The 15,905-nt window shown below is 39.6% G+C and overlaps 1 protein-coding gene across 2 annotated transcripts in view; it reads left to right on the forward strand.

The window, feature by feature from the left end:
• Positions 1-15,905, forward strand: part of CEP85L (centrosomal protein 85 like) — a 133,748-nt gene that overhangs the window by 33,676 nt on the left and 84,167 nt on the right. For both annotated transcript variants that reach the window (XM_059842225.1, XM_059842226.1), the window contains exon 2: positions 12,455-12,616. In XM_059842225.1, the coding sequence (XP_059698208.1) occupies positions 12,455-12,616 (162 nt within the window). The remainder of the gene's footprint in view (positions 1-12,454; positions 12,617-15,905) is intronic.

A 15,905-nucleotide genomic window follows, 5' to 3' on the forward strand; every position in this document is an offset into this window, starting at 1 on the left:
CATCCTTTGAGGAAGAGACAGAAGTCCGGTGGTTTTGTTTCTGTAACACGTTTTTGTGCTCTGCTATTGGAGATGTGCAGCCAGACATGGTACAGCTTTGGAAGTACCTTGGAAAGACAGGTTTATCTTTACAGGCTAGGCAAGGCAATAAATGGTGAGTTAGTCCAAGCCTAAATTTCAAACTGGTTACCTGTTATAGGTGTATAAATGTGTTTGTATGTGGTGCATTAGAAAGATTGTTCACTCACACTTAAAAAATGTAATGTTCCAGCTGCAAGACTGGCTGCTAGAATGGCCTCTGCTGTCTTTTACAGATTGTTATGGGGTCAAATGACATTCTGTGTTTGAGTGATGGTGAACAGGAACTACATGCTTCCCTTCAAAAACAGCGCCTTTATTTTTTCCTCCCTCCAGGCAACTCACTTTTATGGATATAGCATCCACTCCTTTAATGCGTGCAGAACGCTTATGTCTTAACTGCTTGGCAAGAGAAGAATGATGGATGTAAGGGTGAATTATAGTGTTGGGTTTAGAGGTTAGCAGTTATTCTGATTCTCTATGTTACACTTTAACTGACTGAATATGGACTGCAGCTTGTGGTTGCAGTAATTCTTTGCTTTTAAAATTTTAATTAAAGGAAATAGCTATTACTTTAGTAATTTTGAGAAGAATGCATTTATTTTAAGGCATTTTACAGCATAAATATGTAGTAAAAAGCAGGCTGAGCCATTCTGTCCGCCCTGAGGGAGGTGGTGAAGGAAGTGCTAGTGGGAAAACAGCACCTGTAGATTCTCCAAATAATGTCAATTTATGTCAATAATTTATGTCAATCAAATATTGATTCTTACAGTGCAAAATTATTTATGCTAAGATTTTCGCCAGACGCTTAATACCTGTTAAAGAACCCATGTATTTCAAAATATGATTCATGGTGGTAAGAATAGCTGAAAGCCTCCTAAATTGCGTGACTTGAGGTTGTAGCCAGAGGTGATCATCTACCATTGTTAAAAGCAAAGCTTGTTTGTTGTAGACAAATTAGTTAAGGAGAGAAGAGATAGTATTATTCTTGTTCAATATCAACTGCTCTGTCTCTGTACTCTTTGGATGCTTGTTTTTAACATACAACTTGCATGTGGTTTAATAGTTAGAGAGTTAAACTAATTGTCATTTCCTGTGCTGGTGGTTCTTTGGCTGAAAAAGTGCTGACTTGCTTGTAGTTGTCAGTAATCTCTTGGGTGGCCAAATGTGTCTTAGAATTGTACTCTGACAATGAAACAGTCTCATTGTGGTTGTGATTAGCCCAAAAACACATTCAGGCATATTCACTGTGCTTCAAAAAGTGGCTTTCCTACTGGCTTTTGCCACGGGTTAGCCTTTGCTCACTACTCAGCTGCTTGCTGCTCCCAATCCTCGGTGAGACAGGAGAGAAAATAGGATGGAAAAGCTCGTGTTGAGATGAAGACAGAGAGATTGCTTGCCAGCTGCTGTCACAGGCAGAACAGATTTGGCTGTGGTGTCAGTCCGTGTCGACTTCTCTTCACACTCCTTCCTTGTGCTGTTGCCCTGCTCCATCCTGGTCTCTCTAGGGCCTTTCAGGGGACCTCTGATCAGCGCTGCTGCTCCTCCTCCTCTGCTCCTGCTCTTGCCTCTGGGTTTGCAGGGCTGTTTCTCACACTCATGTTCTCCCTCACTCATTGCTCGTGGGGAGAGCTTTGCTCTTTCTGTACAATGCTTTCCCTGAGGCACTGCCATCATGGCAGCGGGCTCAGCTGAACCCTGCTGTGGCTGCCTTGGAGCTGTCTGGAACCGGCTGTGACCATGGTCTGGCAGCCCCAGACACTCCTCACCCAAGCCTCCCTGCAGCCCCTGCCAGCAGCCGGGCAGCTGCGCTCCATAAAACTTCTTCAGGAGGAAGCCATTATATTTTGATATTTCTTTTCTGGAATAATACTAAATATAGTGTCCTGAAGTTTATTCCTGCCAGCACTGAGGGAACACCTTCCCTACACTGAAGTATAATAAGTTCCAGCTCCACACTTAGGCTCCTACATGAAGTTTCTTGCTGTCTTGGGCAGGTTGAAGAGGCACTGAATGTGGCCTGTGGGACACTGCAGATCAGCTGCAGAGGCCTAGAGGTGGATGGCTGGAGAAGAGAAGGAAAACTTGCAGCAGGGAATAACTCATGTAAATATGCTCGCAAGTGTGTGCCACATCATGCCTCATATTCCCAGAAACTGCTGAGCCCTGTGGAATTGCCCCTGAGGTTGCTGGCTTTCCCTGGGCACTGTGCTCCACAGCATCTGGCTCGGTTGCCTGAGTGTGAACATCCTATTGATTGCACAGCCACGCTCAAGTGACCTATTTCTCTGCAGCCGGCCGTGCTGTAAATGACACTGCATCTTTCTGTTCCTCATTCCCCAGGGATCTCTGCTGTTCTTTGAGATTTGAAAGGCCCATCTGTAAAAGGAGTCAGTAACACAAAGAAAAGAGGCTGAGTTTTGAGAATTTTTTTATTCTTTTTCCTTAAAGGTGTAATAGTCTCTAAAATATGGGAAAATATGGCAGGTAAGCTGCTCTTTTTGCCTGAAAGTGTATATGCAGGTGTATTGCAGGGCATGATTTCATTTTGCAACCAAAATAATCTAGTGAGTAGTTGCTCCCAGCTTCTTGTGTACCTCCACTCGTATGCCTCCCATGTACCCACTCTTGCACTTGCTCGACCTTACAGCAAAGTAACTGGGGAAGCTGGACCAGAAAAATACTGAAGTTAAATACTGAATGAGGGATTTACAGTTGCCTGGTGTCAGGCACCTGACAGGAATCTGTCTGTTTCACTGCAGGAAACATCTATACTGTTTTCTGGCAGGTGTGGGAGATTTAGAGTCAAATAGATGAGCTCTTCAATCAGCTGGTGGACAGTGGAAAAATCTCCCAGCACAGTCTTGGTTTGCTGCTGCAGATGACATCAGGAAGTATATAGTTAATCCCCAGACTTACCAGGAAGGTCAAGGAAGGTTAAGTGAGGATCAGGAAAAAGTGACATTAATTCCATTGGACAGTGTAACTTCCACCAATTAGTAGACTCACAGGTTTAAGCAAGTCCAGAATAATGGATAATGACTGAAGAGGTGGTAGGAGACTCTCTTGGTCTTGCTGAGGAAGGGCAGTGCAAGTAGTGTCAAGTAAAGGTCTTAACTGCCTCTTCATTTCTTAAAATACCTGAAGTAGATCTAGCAAATGCAATTAAAAAAGAAAAAGATGCTTTCAACTTTCTGATACACTAGAGACCAGTGGTGTGGTATTCAGACGAGAAGCATTCTTGAATGATCCTGGAGTCAGATCTGAGATTCCTTATAAGGTATCCTTATGTTTTTAATGTTTGTTTTAATCCTTTCGTAGCATAGTTTCCAGATGGTGTGGAAAGCTGCAACTTTTTTTGAATGTTTCAAAACAAATGAACCTTTTTTTTTTTTTTTTTTTTAATCAAGCCTGTCTTTCTTGTAAGATGGTATCTTCCCTCCCGAATGCCTATCTTCAGCATTTAGACCTTTTGGCAATTCTCAGTGCCTCTGGAGGCATTCTTATAGTTGGGAATTTGTGCTTTGTATAAAAGTTCAGTGGCTAACACTGATCAAAGACCTGGTGGTTCTGCAGATAATAAAACAAAGTACAAAGTGTACTGACCTAACTAAAAGCACAAAAAGACATTGGAAATACCAGTGTTCAAAACTTTATCATTTTTGCTACTTAGCAAAACCAAAGTTAATAGTTGCAGTCTTAAATCCTTTCTGTTCTCTTCATTATCTGAAATTACCAAACTGGTTGAGCAAAGGCTTTTGTGTGGTTGGTAGAATTATTGTAATGTAAAGCTTTACATCGAAAGTGATTGTAGTTGTGAAGACAGAAACACAAGAAGTGCTGGTTTTGACTGAAAGTATTCTGAACAGAGTTGATGGCATATTGTGTGAAGGATTATTTTTTTCTAACTACTTCTTCTCAGTTTCCAGGGTATTGTCCTTCATTACCTTGAATAGGTGTGATAGGAAGCTGTAAAGCTAATTGTGGGGAAAAGTTGTGCTCTGTGACATGGGCACTGGAAGTTTGTAAGGAAAATTTCCTCATGTCTTACATGAAGAGAGAATTTTGTCCTTTCCTCTGAAATGTAACAATGTGGGAACTCCCTTACATAGTTCTGTTATTCTGTGCATACTTCCATTAGCATACACTGAACCTATAGCCTGGAGGCTCAGTTTTCTGATACTTGCACAATAAAGTAGGTCCTGTTGTGTTTATAATGTACATTAGACTTCTTTAACAGTGCTAAAATTCTTTCCTTCATTTTTCATACTTGAGCAAAATATTTCAGTGAAATTTTATTCTAGGGGAGTCTCTGTCTTCTCCATTTATTTTAGTGTCAAGGATATATTTAGAACTGATATTTGACTACAAAGAGGAGAGAAATTATGCACTTTTCTAAAGTAAGACTGTTGGACTCTTATTTGTTCCACTTTGCAAAGTATGGGAGCTACTTAAAACCATTTAGTATTTTTTGACTCATTTTAGCAGTTAGGATTACTTCACTTTTCCCCACGCACGGAGGAGATTGAATTAAGCCTTTAAATGGAGAGAGAGAAGACAAAGGTAATTCTGTAAGAAAAATGTTAGCATGACGAACAGCTTGGAGAGCAACTTACCTGGTTTTGAATACTAATAAAGCTAAGCTGTAAGAAGGGGTGAAACCGATGATAGCCTATGATCATTATTTTTTTTTTTTTTTTGATAGGAGAATTCAGCTGATCAACTACAAGTGCACAGCTTTTTAAAGAGACCCTAGGAACTGACTATATGTCCTGAGGGCTTGCTGTTAAAAGTTTATACTAACTTCAAGTATAACTTAATGTGTTTATTTTCCTAGATGTTCCCCTCTTCATACTGCAGTTGATAAACTTTCCAAGTTTAAAAGGTAGCCTTCTCCTCTGTAGTTGCTATATGGAAGTGGATGGAAACTACGAATATAATTTTGTGTTTCCATGGGGTGAATAGTGCATTGAGTCCAAAAACAAAGAGGCAAGCCAGCATAGCAGGCATGAGGTAATAGTTGTAGTCTGTGTGCCAAACATGAAATAAGAAACATCTGCAGTTTGTATTTTGAAGTTCTGTTTTATGCAAATGTTCTATCTGGAAGCAGAAAACTCACAGGAGTGCCATCAACAATTGGATTGAGTTTTTGGTCTTGCTCCTGTCAGTGATGAAATGAGAGCAAACCTCTTTCTTTCCTCTCAAGGCTGGAATTTAATCACTGGTTTGATGGTAAATAACTACAGCTAAATGCTGTCTGTGTATGAATTATAAAGTGTGGTATGAATTTGTGTTTGGGTTACATACTTTCTAGAGTAGAAGTCAAGGAAAGCAAAGCTCAATATTACGTACCTGTGTCAGTTTAAGAATTTTGCCATCTTTTTAGTTAACAGTTGAACACAACTCTCTGCTGGCTGAATAGATTTTGTCCTCCTCCGTGAAGGCAGCCAGAGATTTATCTGTATCTAGGTCCAGTTTAGAATCTGCCTCAATCTGAAGTTTGGCAGTAGGATGAGCCTGGTTGCTGCTGGGCATCAGACCTGTATGTTCCCACTCCCTTCCTGGCATTGCTTCTTGTCTGACCCCTGGCTGAGCGAGCTTATAAAGTCAAATTAGCAGATAACCTTTCCCATGAGTGAGGACAGTTTGTTCCTGACCCACTTGCTGTAGGCTCTGGAGTGGCAGGGCTTATGGTGTTTGTCTGGGCAGGGGGAGCAGCCTTTGCCTAGCAGCTGACCAGCAGGTCCAATTAGCTCTGATGTCAGACAGCGTTCCCAGCTCAGACCCATTTTAGCCAGCGGCATAAACTGGCCAGCTGGACTCTTTGATGGAAAGACAGAGCTGTTCTCTTACTTTCTCTAGACTCTGGTGGGGGTTATAGAGAGCGAGCTACCTGATTGTGTCTTTAAACTGCCATGGCAAGATCTCAGAAGCTCATCCATCCAATTGACTTGTTATTTTTAGCTATCATTGTTCCTTTAAATTGCATACTTTCCTGCATGGGATACCTTGTAACTTGTTGTTGTACAGTCCTGTGCACATTTGTAAAGTCATAAAAATCAGACCTTGTGAAGGTTCAATTTGAAATACTGTTTTGTGTAGAAGACAAAAGTTTTATAGTTGTAATTATCTATGATGAGAGATTGTACATTTAGCCACTTCTGTGGGGAAAAAAAAATCAAAACTTTCCTTTATTAAGGAATTTGAGAGGCAAAAGAAGCTGTAGGTTTGGTGACAATCTACTTAAAATTTAGCTCACAGGAAACCGAAGCACAAGTTTATGTTCCTTAAAATATGACCATAGCCTTTTTTTGTAAAGGCAGTTTTGATACTGCCAGTCAGGTGTATGTGTACTCTGAGGATTGTATTTTGAGTATTTTCTTCTTAAGGTTTCTTTCTGCTACTTAAATTTTTTTTCCTGTTCTCTTGTATGTTTTTCTCTCTCTAGTAGGTGAATTCTTTTGCGCATTAGTAATACAGAGGACAGGCATGAGCCTTTGTATACCAGGCAGTGTTATCAGCCTCTATAAGTAAAAATGTAGATAAAAAGGTCTTTTTCAATATTTTTCTGTTTAAACTCTCATATTCCTATTTTTCTTCCCATTTCCCTCTATATCTGTACATTTTTATCTTTCTTCATGCTTAGAATTGTTCTAATCTGTTTGTAACTGGAAAGCTATGAGAACTTAGTTAAATAGCTTGCAGGCTCTGTCAAGAAAGCACACTAATAAAGGATATGAGTCCTTAGGATGAATCATACTTCAGCTATCTGACACTGTAGAGTACTTTTGAGAAACTGAAATGTAAAAATTAAATAGTTCAGGCTGTCATTTCATCCCACTTCACCCTGCTTCTTATTGCACTTTGATTAAACTTGCATCATCCACCTACTCTCAGCTGCATTCGTGTGAGAGGAGGGACTGGGACCTTCTGGTATCTTAGTTCATGGCCAGCTGGTAGAGCTGTGAGTTTCCACCACCTCCAGAGCATTTGTAAAAAAAGGATCCTGAAACTGAAATCTGGCCACCTTCCCTGGAAGCATTAGAAACCTGTATTCCAAATTTTCTGCTCACCCTGGAAGAGAAAAGCCTGCACTGTAGACCTGGAACTTGTTTTGGATATTTATATTAATAAAATTTGCAATTTGTTTTGCAAAAGGACCATGGAGATGAAGTGCACCTAGGAAGTATGTGTCTGGGAGGTTAGGGTTGGGATGCCATTTTTTAAACACTATTTTTGAAAGAATTTATGAAGTAGTTACTAACGAAGTAAGTTGTTTTTGTTTTTTTTTTTTGCCTGCATCTGGAAGGAACACTGACATGCCAGGATCTTTTTATTGTGTCAGAATATCAGATTGAATGACTGCACCTTATCATTTGCTTCACCTTAGACTGAAGGAGGCTGCTGTTGCAACATTCTATTGCTAACTCCCAGCTTTTTTAAAAGCCTTGTATAAATGTGTTAAAGTATGACATCTGCTCTTGTGTCTACTTTTGGAAAGGCTTTTTAGCATTTTGGGTTCCCCTGCCTCCATCGCCTTTTCTCACTGTGTTGTCTTTCCAGCAGTTAAAAAAAAAAAAAAGAATATTATCCAAGAAGGCTTGTTGTGCATGAAGCACGCCCCAGAATGAGATTTTCTTTAATCTTGTGGCAGTAATGATCTTGCAGGTATGATGAGTAAACAAACATTTTCCAACCAAAGTTTTTTTTTAAGATACATCAACTGTGTGATACATCATTGAGAGACCATATGTGGGTTTATTTGTAGACTTCTCCTAGATGTGTGATTATGCAGCCCTATGGTACAGGAGAGAAAGTGAAAGAGAGGCTATTACATTTTAAAGAAGTTATTGAGAAGGGAGTGTGTAGAAGATGCAACCAGAGTAAGTTCAGCAGTGTCAGGGGATTATATGAGTGGATGTGGGAAAACTGGGTTTAAGGTGGGGTGAGTTCTTTCAAAATACTGTCATGTGATCTTTATGCATAATTAGCAGTGTTTTGGGTAAAGGTACAGATGGTGAGGGTAAACTAATTAACTGTGGCAGTGTCTTTGGGCTGAATGCTGACTCTCTTTCCTTGCAAGTGCTTCAGGGAGACTTCAGTGCCATCCTGGCGTGAAATATGATTGTACAGCCTGGGCACATCCATGATGACCAGAATGAGCTACGTGTAGTTAGTTTTGATAGTACTGTAGAGAGATCTTCTTCAGAATCCTTTGACTGTATATATTTGCACTGGCTGTCATGGGTGTTTCACTTCTGGTCACAATCCATGTCAGTCATAGTGTGGAATAGAAAAATCAGTATTCTTAGTTCAGGATGTATCTGCTATGAAACCCAGTTAAGTCTTTTGCTGTTGCTTTCCATTCAGTGTCTAGGTAAAGTAACAGTATCACAGCTGTCACTTAAAATAACAGTCTTTACATTCAGGCATGTTAGAGGTATTTTAGGAACCAAATGTATAGACAGTAATGTTATTATTTTGTGTATGTACATCACAGGGGATCTGTGCATGCCACTGAAATTAGGCATGGTAATGATCCAGAATTAACTGTGAGTCTTTCTCTCAGCAATAGATGACAGCATTCTGTAACACAGAAAATGATACATGTTTTTATGGAGTGAAATTTCAACAACTGTTCCCTTTTAATAAATAATCTACTTCCTGCCCTTTATATGCATAGTTGTAAAGGGATCTGTTTTAAATGCCTAGGCTGGAAACAGAGGACTATGTTGGTATATTCACTGACCAAATTTAAGGAGACATTCAACTGTTTGTATAAACAAGGCTTCTTTTGAGATTTTTTTGTGATCTTATGTGCATGTTGTCGTGTTTGTTGATGGAAATTGCAGCCTGGTAGGATGACAGTACTTTTTTCTCTCCTAGTGAATCCTGTGAAAGGTAGATTTTTCTAACCCACTAAAGAATGATCATAGGCAGATGCTAATATATGATTCAGCAGTGCAAATATTGATTAGAAATTTTTGCTTGCTTTTCTTACTCCACTCTGTATTTTGGGCAGATGGATGCTGGCTGTTGATTGGCAGGTTAGAGATCAGAGCAGCAGGGTGAGGCAAGTGTGCTGGCTGAGCAGTGTGGGGACTCCTGTGTATCTTCTGTTTTTACACTTGGTTCTTTAGTGTAGGCTGTTTGTTTGCTGTGTGAAAGATCGTGCATTTGCAGAGAGCTGTCTAAAAAGGAGATGGGGAGCATAGAATGGGGTGCACAGCAACTGGGGATTCCTCAGGACTTGGCTCAGAAGGTGAGTTTGAAATAAAGAAAATAATATATAAATTTTTAAATAATGTCTTGGACTAATGAGATCTATAAGGTCCTACTTATGGGTTACTTACTGTTCAGGCTTAGTATTTGGGTTTGTTTCTACTATATTGGTGCTTGTATTTGGCTGTTTATGATACAGCTTTTCAAAGCTGATTGAACTCACTTTCTCATGCAGACACTTGCAAATTTGTAATCGCCTTCTCTGAAATAGAATATCCATTAGGTCTGCAAGGTAACACAATTGTGTGGATGTGCCGTGAAACATCAAAAACTTCAGACTTCTGGATTGTATCATTAGCTATCCTTTTTAGAAAAAAAAAAGGAGTATGCTTAATGTCAGGGGGCAAAGGGAAAGCATTTCTTGAAGGACACGCCTGGGACTTGGTGTGTCCCCAGGCTGTCTGTGTGTAGGTGTAAAACTGAGAATAGATTACAGCAGGGTGATTTGTGGTGCCTGTTACTTTCTCTAGTTACAGTACTTGCAGAGATCCTGATGGGAATGAGTGTCTGCCCCCTCTAGTATGTTAACCCTGTTTGTGAGCCAAGTCTAGTTGCACTGGGTTGTTGCAACTGGTTGCTTTGGGATAGGTTGCAACAATATGTTTGGAGCATGGCTCTTGAGGTGTTTGAAAAACTTTCTTGGAATGAAGGGTGGTAAAATGCTGGAAGAACCAGAGAGGTTGTGAAATCGGTGTCCTTGGAGGTGTTCAAGACTCAGCTGGATGAGGCCCTGAGTAGTCTGATCTAATTATCTTGCTTTCAGCTGAAGGTTAGAGTACGTGACTTCTGAAAGTCCTTTCTTAAGTTACTCTCTGTGGTATTTTTAGCTTTTATTCCTCAAAGTTCCACCAGAGTGAAAAGTACCTCTGCCTTTTGGGGGTTTGTGAATGGATGGTTGTGGGTTCACATGCTGAGCATTTGTCTAACCAAGAGATCTGAAGGGTTTGACACTTAATACTGTCTTAATGCTACCACTACTCCATATTAAATTATCTGGTGCATTTCTTTTAACACTTGTGTAACACCATAAAAGCTGAAATGTCACCAAAGAGTTGTATGGTGGAAAACGGCATAATGAAGGGTGAAACAATCTAAATTTCTGTTCTATAAATGTATTTTAAATGTCTCCTAAATCAGAACTGTCTCTGATTTAATTAGCTAGGCATTCCATAAGTCAGTTTGACTCTTGCTTGAATAGCTAGATGTAGCTTGAGAGGAATGAAGTGGAATTCTTCTGGAAAGTAGCCCTGCTCAGAGGGAGGTGTGGTAAAATTACTGTTCCCAAAGCAGCCAGAGTATTAGTGAGAAATGTGATAGATGGTAAGAGAAGAAGAAATGTCCCAGTTTCCCACTAGCCGCATGCAAAACAGTCACACTTGAGTACATTAGATGATGACACAAGAGAGGGTAATATGAAGGATGACATATCCTGGAGTGGTGGAATTGGAATCTTGGCTGGGACCCCTTTTTGGGTGTGACTGTTGAGCCATGGGCACGTGTGTTCATGTCTGGCTCCTCTGGTCTTCCCCCTCACCCTTGGACTTGAAAGATACTCACTGGAATAGTTGAAGAGACTTCTGGAGAGGCAAAACTAAACTTAAGGAAGAGAAGGAAATACATTGCACAAGGTATAGCTGAAGTAGAATGAAGGGGAAGGAGAACTGGGTGATTTTGAATTACAGGGAGAAATTGTAGGCAAATTTGCTAAAGGGAAGAAGAGAAAGTAATCTCAAAAGAGAATGAAGTTCAGGCAATGAGGTGGGCAGGCATATTTAAGGCCTTCAAGAATTTACTCACAAAAAAGACTGTTTTAGATGTCATGTGACAGGTCAATAGCACATGCTATAAGGAATTTAGTGCGTAAGTATTTACTGTGTTTGTCAGTTTTCAACTGGCTTGGCAAGCAGCTGTCACCACTCCGGCTACTAGGTCTAGTGATTTGGCTGCTGCATGGGAACCATGTGTGTATTCGTGTATGGGGGGCTGGGTTGTATATATACGCACATATTTAATTTTTGCATCATTTTCTGAACTATTTAATTTACTGGAAAACAAGTACAGCTGGAAATAGCAGATGTCCTTGCAGAGGCAAATTGTTGTTACGACTTCAGATGGACACTGCTGAAAGTGTTTAAATGATCTAAAAATAACGTCATGTAGCGTAAGAGACATTATACGTGAGCTGATACTTCTTCTTGAATCATTTCCTGCTGAAAGTGCTATACAAAGCTAAGTGCTACAGGGGGTGTATGTATGTGATTATATATAAATGAAGAGCAGCCATGCTTTTTTCCATGGTTTGTTTTGTGCCTGTGCTGGTTCAGAGTATGAATGTGGTGATCGGTATTCTGCCTTTAAACAATGCTTAGATTTAGATACTGGCTATTGGAAATTGTAATAGTCTTCTGGGATTGTAATCTGTGATAAATTTTCCCTTGAGGTTGGTTGTGAGAATTTGTGGCCTACTTTAAAAACTCCTTGAACAGAGGAACTAGTTGCTGCTTTGAATTGTGTTTTAAAATGTAATAGTTTAACGAATATTTAAATGAAAAAAGTAACCAAAATGAAGCAAACTACTAGATGGATACATGTCTCACAAGGGCAGTTTACGTGCAGCTACATAAGGAATTACTTTAGATATCAGTGTTGACGATTTCATTGCTGGCTTTATCACCTAGGTCACGTGGTTTATGCACAGCAGAAAAGGACTGTGTCTCAGTGGCCAAATCTTCAACTGGTTTCTGAACTAAAATTAATTAATTGCTTTGTATTTGAAAGCTTGTAGTGCAAAATTCTACTGTGAATTGAGGATCAGTTCTAGGATCGGAATTGAATGATAAGTGTCTCGTTAAAGAGTACAAGAAAAGTTTAAAATAGTAAAAATGCATATGTTGGAATTTTGGGGAAGCTTTCATCTAGTAAAAGGATTTTACTAAACAAAACAACCACAAACCTCTAAGACACATACACACTCTGGCTCAAGTTTTATCTATGAGGATAAAACATAGGATTCACTTTTCATCTTGACAGGTATTTTGTTGCTGATTTTTGTATTGTATCTCCAATGACAGACTTCTGGCTTTCTCTTTTGTAGGCTCGGATTATTCCTCAGTGGGATGGTTACCTGGTACTGAATCCTTGTGGCAGTCCTCAACGATTTCATCAAGCAGTCAAAACAATCCTGTGAGAAGACACAGCATAGCTTCTGACAGCGGGGACACTGGGATTGGTACCTCCTGTTCTGACAGTGTGGAAGGTGAGTTGACACTGCTAAGTTTTGTACGTTTCTGAGAGAGAAACAATCCAAAACGATTTAAAGATGTTTTTCACAAGCTAACCATACTTTTGCAAAGCTGTTGAGCGCATGCAGTTTTTTCTTTGCTGGAGCCCAGTAATTGTTTTGGTGAGGGTTGATTAATTTAGTTCTGCATGAGTTGTATGCATTAACTTGTGTTTCTGCCAGAGAGGGGGTGCTTGTGTTACATGTTTTGATAATTGCAGTTGCAAGAAGTGCCAGATTTATACAGAGGAGTAATGTCCTGTACTACAGCACTCGATAAACAAGGGGGGAAAAAGCAGAAACTTTCGAGGGAGTTGATAAAAGGACAATGCTTTCTGGTATTCATTGTGTGTGTCACATAGTGTGTGTCAGCAAAGAAAGTTTGCTCATCTTGCTGTGAGGAAAGTGTTTTGTCTCTTCTCATCTCCACTTCTGGTGGGAAGGAGTTCACGTTTTATTGCATGGCATTTGACACATAGTTAACGATCTTTGAGAAGAATCAACAGTATCTAAAGATTGTCAGAACTTAGTTTGGATTAAATCATGATTAGTCAAAGGTGATTTTATTAGGGAGGGGTACAGCCTCTACAGTGGCAGTGTTTCCATAACATTGTCACCCTCCCTGTGCAATCTGTCACTGGAATTTAGCTGGAATGAGACAGATGTAGTGAGACTTGAGGTTTTCTTCTTGCATTGACTTATTTCCCAGTAAGATTTTTGAGACAGATAATGAATGACAGCAGGCTTGTGATGTACTTTTCTCCAGCAGCTTTCTATGCCTGATAAATTTTGCAAAAGGGGTAGCTGGAATGAGGAAGAACAGGAAGAATTAGTAGTAATGAAGTAAGGAATGCTGAACCGGTGTAAGACAGAAGGCTCTGTGAAGGGCTGAGCATTCCTGAGGAGAGGTCCAAATGCCTCAGTTAAATCTGTCAGGCCTCTTTAGCACATGAGAAAATCCTTTCCACCCTCTTTCTGATGCATCTGTCAGCTCATAACTTGCTTTCTGCTTCCTTTCATTTGTAAACAGTTGTTGGCTTTGGCAAAATAAAGGTTTTGCTCAAATATTCAAGTTCTTGTGTGTAAATCTGAAACAGTGAATGGTTATTAATGCAGAAGTTTTTTGGTATTTTTTCCCCCAGAGACATAGGGGGGATGAAGTACTCTCATGGTGTGTATTTTTATATAGCTTTAATCACTCCCATCCAAATGCTGCACAATAGTATTTTAAGATGCAGCATTTGAATTAAAACCATGCCCTCCCCTCCCCCCTTTTGAGGGCTTCCCCATTTGAGGGGTGGGATGAAGGAGAGGAAATGAAACAGCAGCTCCTCATCAGATGTTCTGTTCTCCTCTGCAGGCAAGAGAATAATCAGTTCAGGGCTGGGTGGGGGGAGAATAAAATAAAGAGGGGAAAGGTTGCAAGGTTGCAACAACAGATGGTTTATGAGGTTTGTCTTTGGCAATGCTTTACAGTTGTCTGTTCTACTGCTTCCTAAATGTTACACGTTTCCCACCACCTTGTTTGGAAAACTTTTAAGTAGCAGAAAAGAAACTGTTTAAGAAAAAAGGAGGGAAACCTAATGTGAAATGAAGATTAATGGAGGAATCATATGACAGGCCTGGAAATTGATTGTATATGTCTATTTTTAGTGGAAGGGGTTGATGCCTATGATACCTAGTTGTCTGCATCTCTCAAGCTGCCCCCTGCACACATCCACAGAAAGAAAAGAGTATCATTGTCATCTGTGGAACTGTCAGGCCAGACTGGTAATTGCAGACTTGATGCTGGCCATCTGCTGTCGATGTGGTGCTGGGGAAGAAGCTCCTGGGGATTTTTCAGAGGCGAATTTTTTTCACAAGTTGGCAGATTATTGCAGTTTTTAACAATGCTCAGATAATGAATTGTGGCCTTGCTATTTCCTTTCTGTTACGCTCACTAAAAATAAGAAACTTAATTTGAGAATTGGCATTAACATCTCCTTTAATTCTGAAGGTTGCACCTGAGTTTGTTTGTACAGATACATAATTGCTAGTAAATATGCTCATGCAGAGAATGGACTACAGGTGGATGTAAAATATATTTTTAATGGGATTTTTTCATAACATCTTAAATGTTCTTTCAAATTCATCTTCTTACTCATATTTATTTCAGGAATATTCATTCTCTTGGAAAATGCAGGGTTAAAAAAAAAGACAAGTACCTCTTGTGTTTGGCTCAAACCTTTGTGATTTGGAGAGGGAGATGGGTTTTGACAAAGACAGGAAAAAGAAACCTTTAATGTTAAAATGTATCCAGTTGATTATATATTATGTTGTGCAAAGGCAGGAAAATTAGGAAATGAAATAGGCAATGGAGTTGAAATTGCATGATGTTGATGTGCACTGTGGGAGCTGAGGACAGAAATTTACAAACCTTAAATGTGGGGATGTTGTGGTTTGGGTAGATCTGACACTTTTGAGTGTGCTCTAAATTTAAAGATTGAAAGGCATTTTATAGCTGTTTAAACTACAGTTAATGTATTTGGGGTTTTTTATTTGTTTCCTGTCAGTTTGTGTCCTGTTCTGGATTCACATGAGCTTTTGCACTTCATTTTTAACAACTGTTGTGATGCCTGTGTATAACCATTCTTTCAGTAGCACTTACAGAAGAAATACAAAGTTTATATTTTAAGTGTTTTTGAGACTGTTTTTATTTGGGTTACCTAATTAGAGAATCAGGGACTTGGCAGAAATTAAATGGTCTCTAAACCCCAGCAGAGCTCTTTCTCTTGTGCACGTTCTGAGTTTTGCCTTTTAGAACGGGAGGGATTAGAACTAGATATTAATGTGGTGAGATACAGGGCCCATGATTCTTGTAGACCAGAACATTTTCTTTCATCAGATAAGCTTGTTGTGCTGTGGAAAGTCCCCAGATCTTTCTCCCTTATTGCAATTAATTTAATATTTCTGGTTGCAAACTAATAGTGTGAAAATTCATAGAATGTTGCTTTCCTGGAAGAAAGAGACTGGATGCAGAGAATCAGAGTTACTACTTATTTAGGAGTTGATGTTCTGCCAGTTTAACATTAATAAACCCCCTTTTCTAATAACCTTCCAACAACTTCTCTGGAATGCTTAGCTGATAGAATAGGAACTTGTTTTGATGTTATGAGACACAGAGGTGTATCATTGTCTATCATTTTTAAGGGAATATATGATCTTTTTAAGGATTTTAAAAAATCCTTATTAGTTCAATTGAATTGTAGCATTTGTTTGTATGCCA

The sequence above is a fragment of the Haemorhous mexicanus genome, chromosome 3 (genome assembly GCF_027477595.1).
Source record: "Haemorhous mexicanus isolate bHaeMex1 chromosome 3, bHaeMex1.pri, whole genome shotgun sequence".
Classification (NCBI taxonomy): domain Eukaryota; kingdom Metazoa; phylum Chordata; class Aves; order Passeriformes; family Fringillidae; genus Haemorhous; species Haemorhous mexicanus.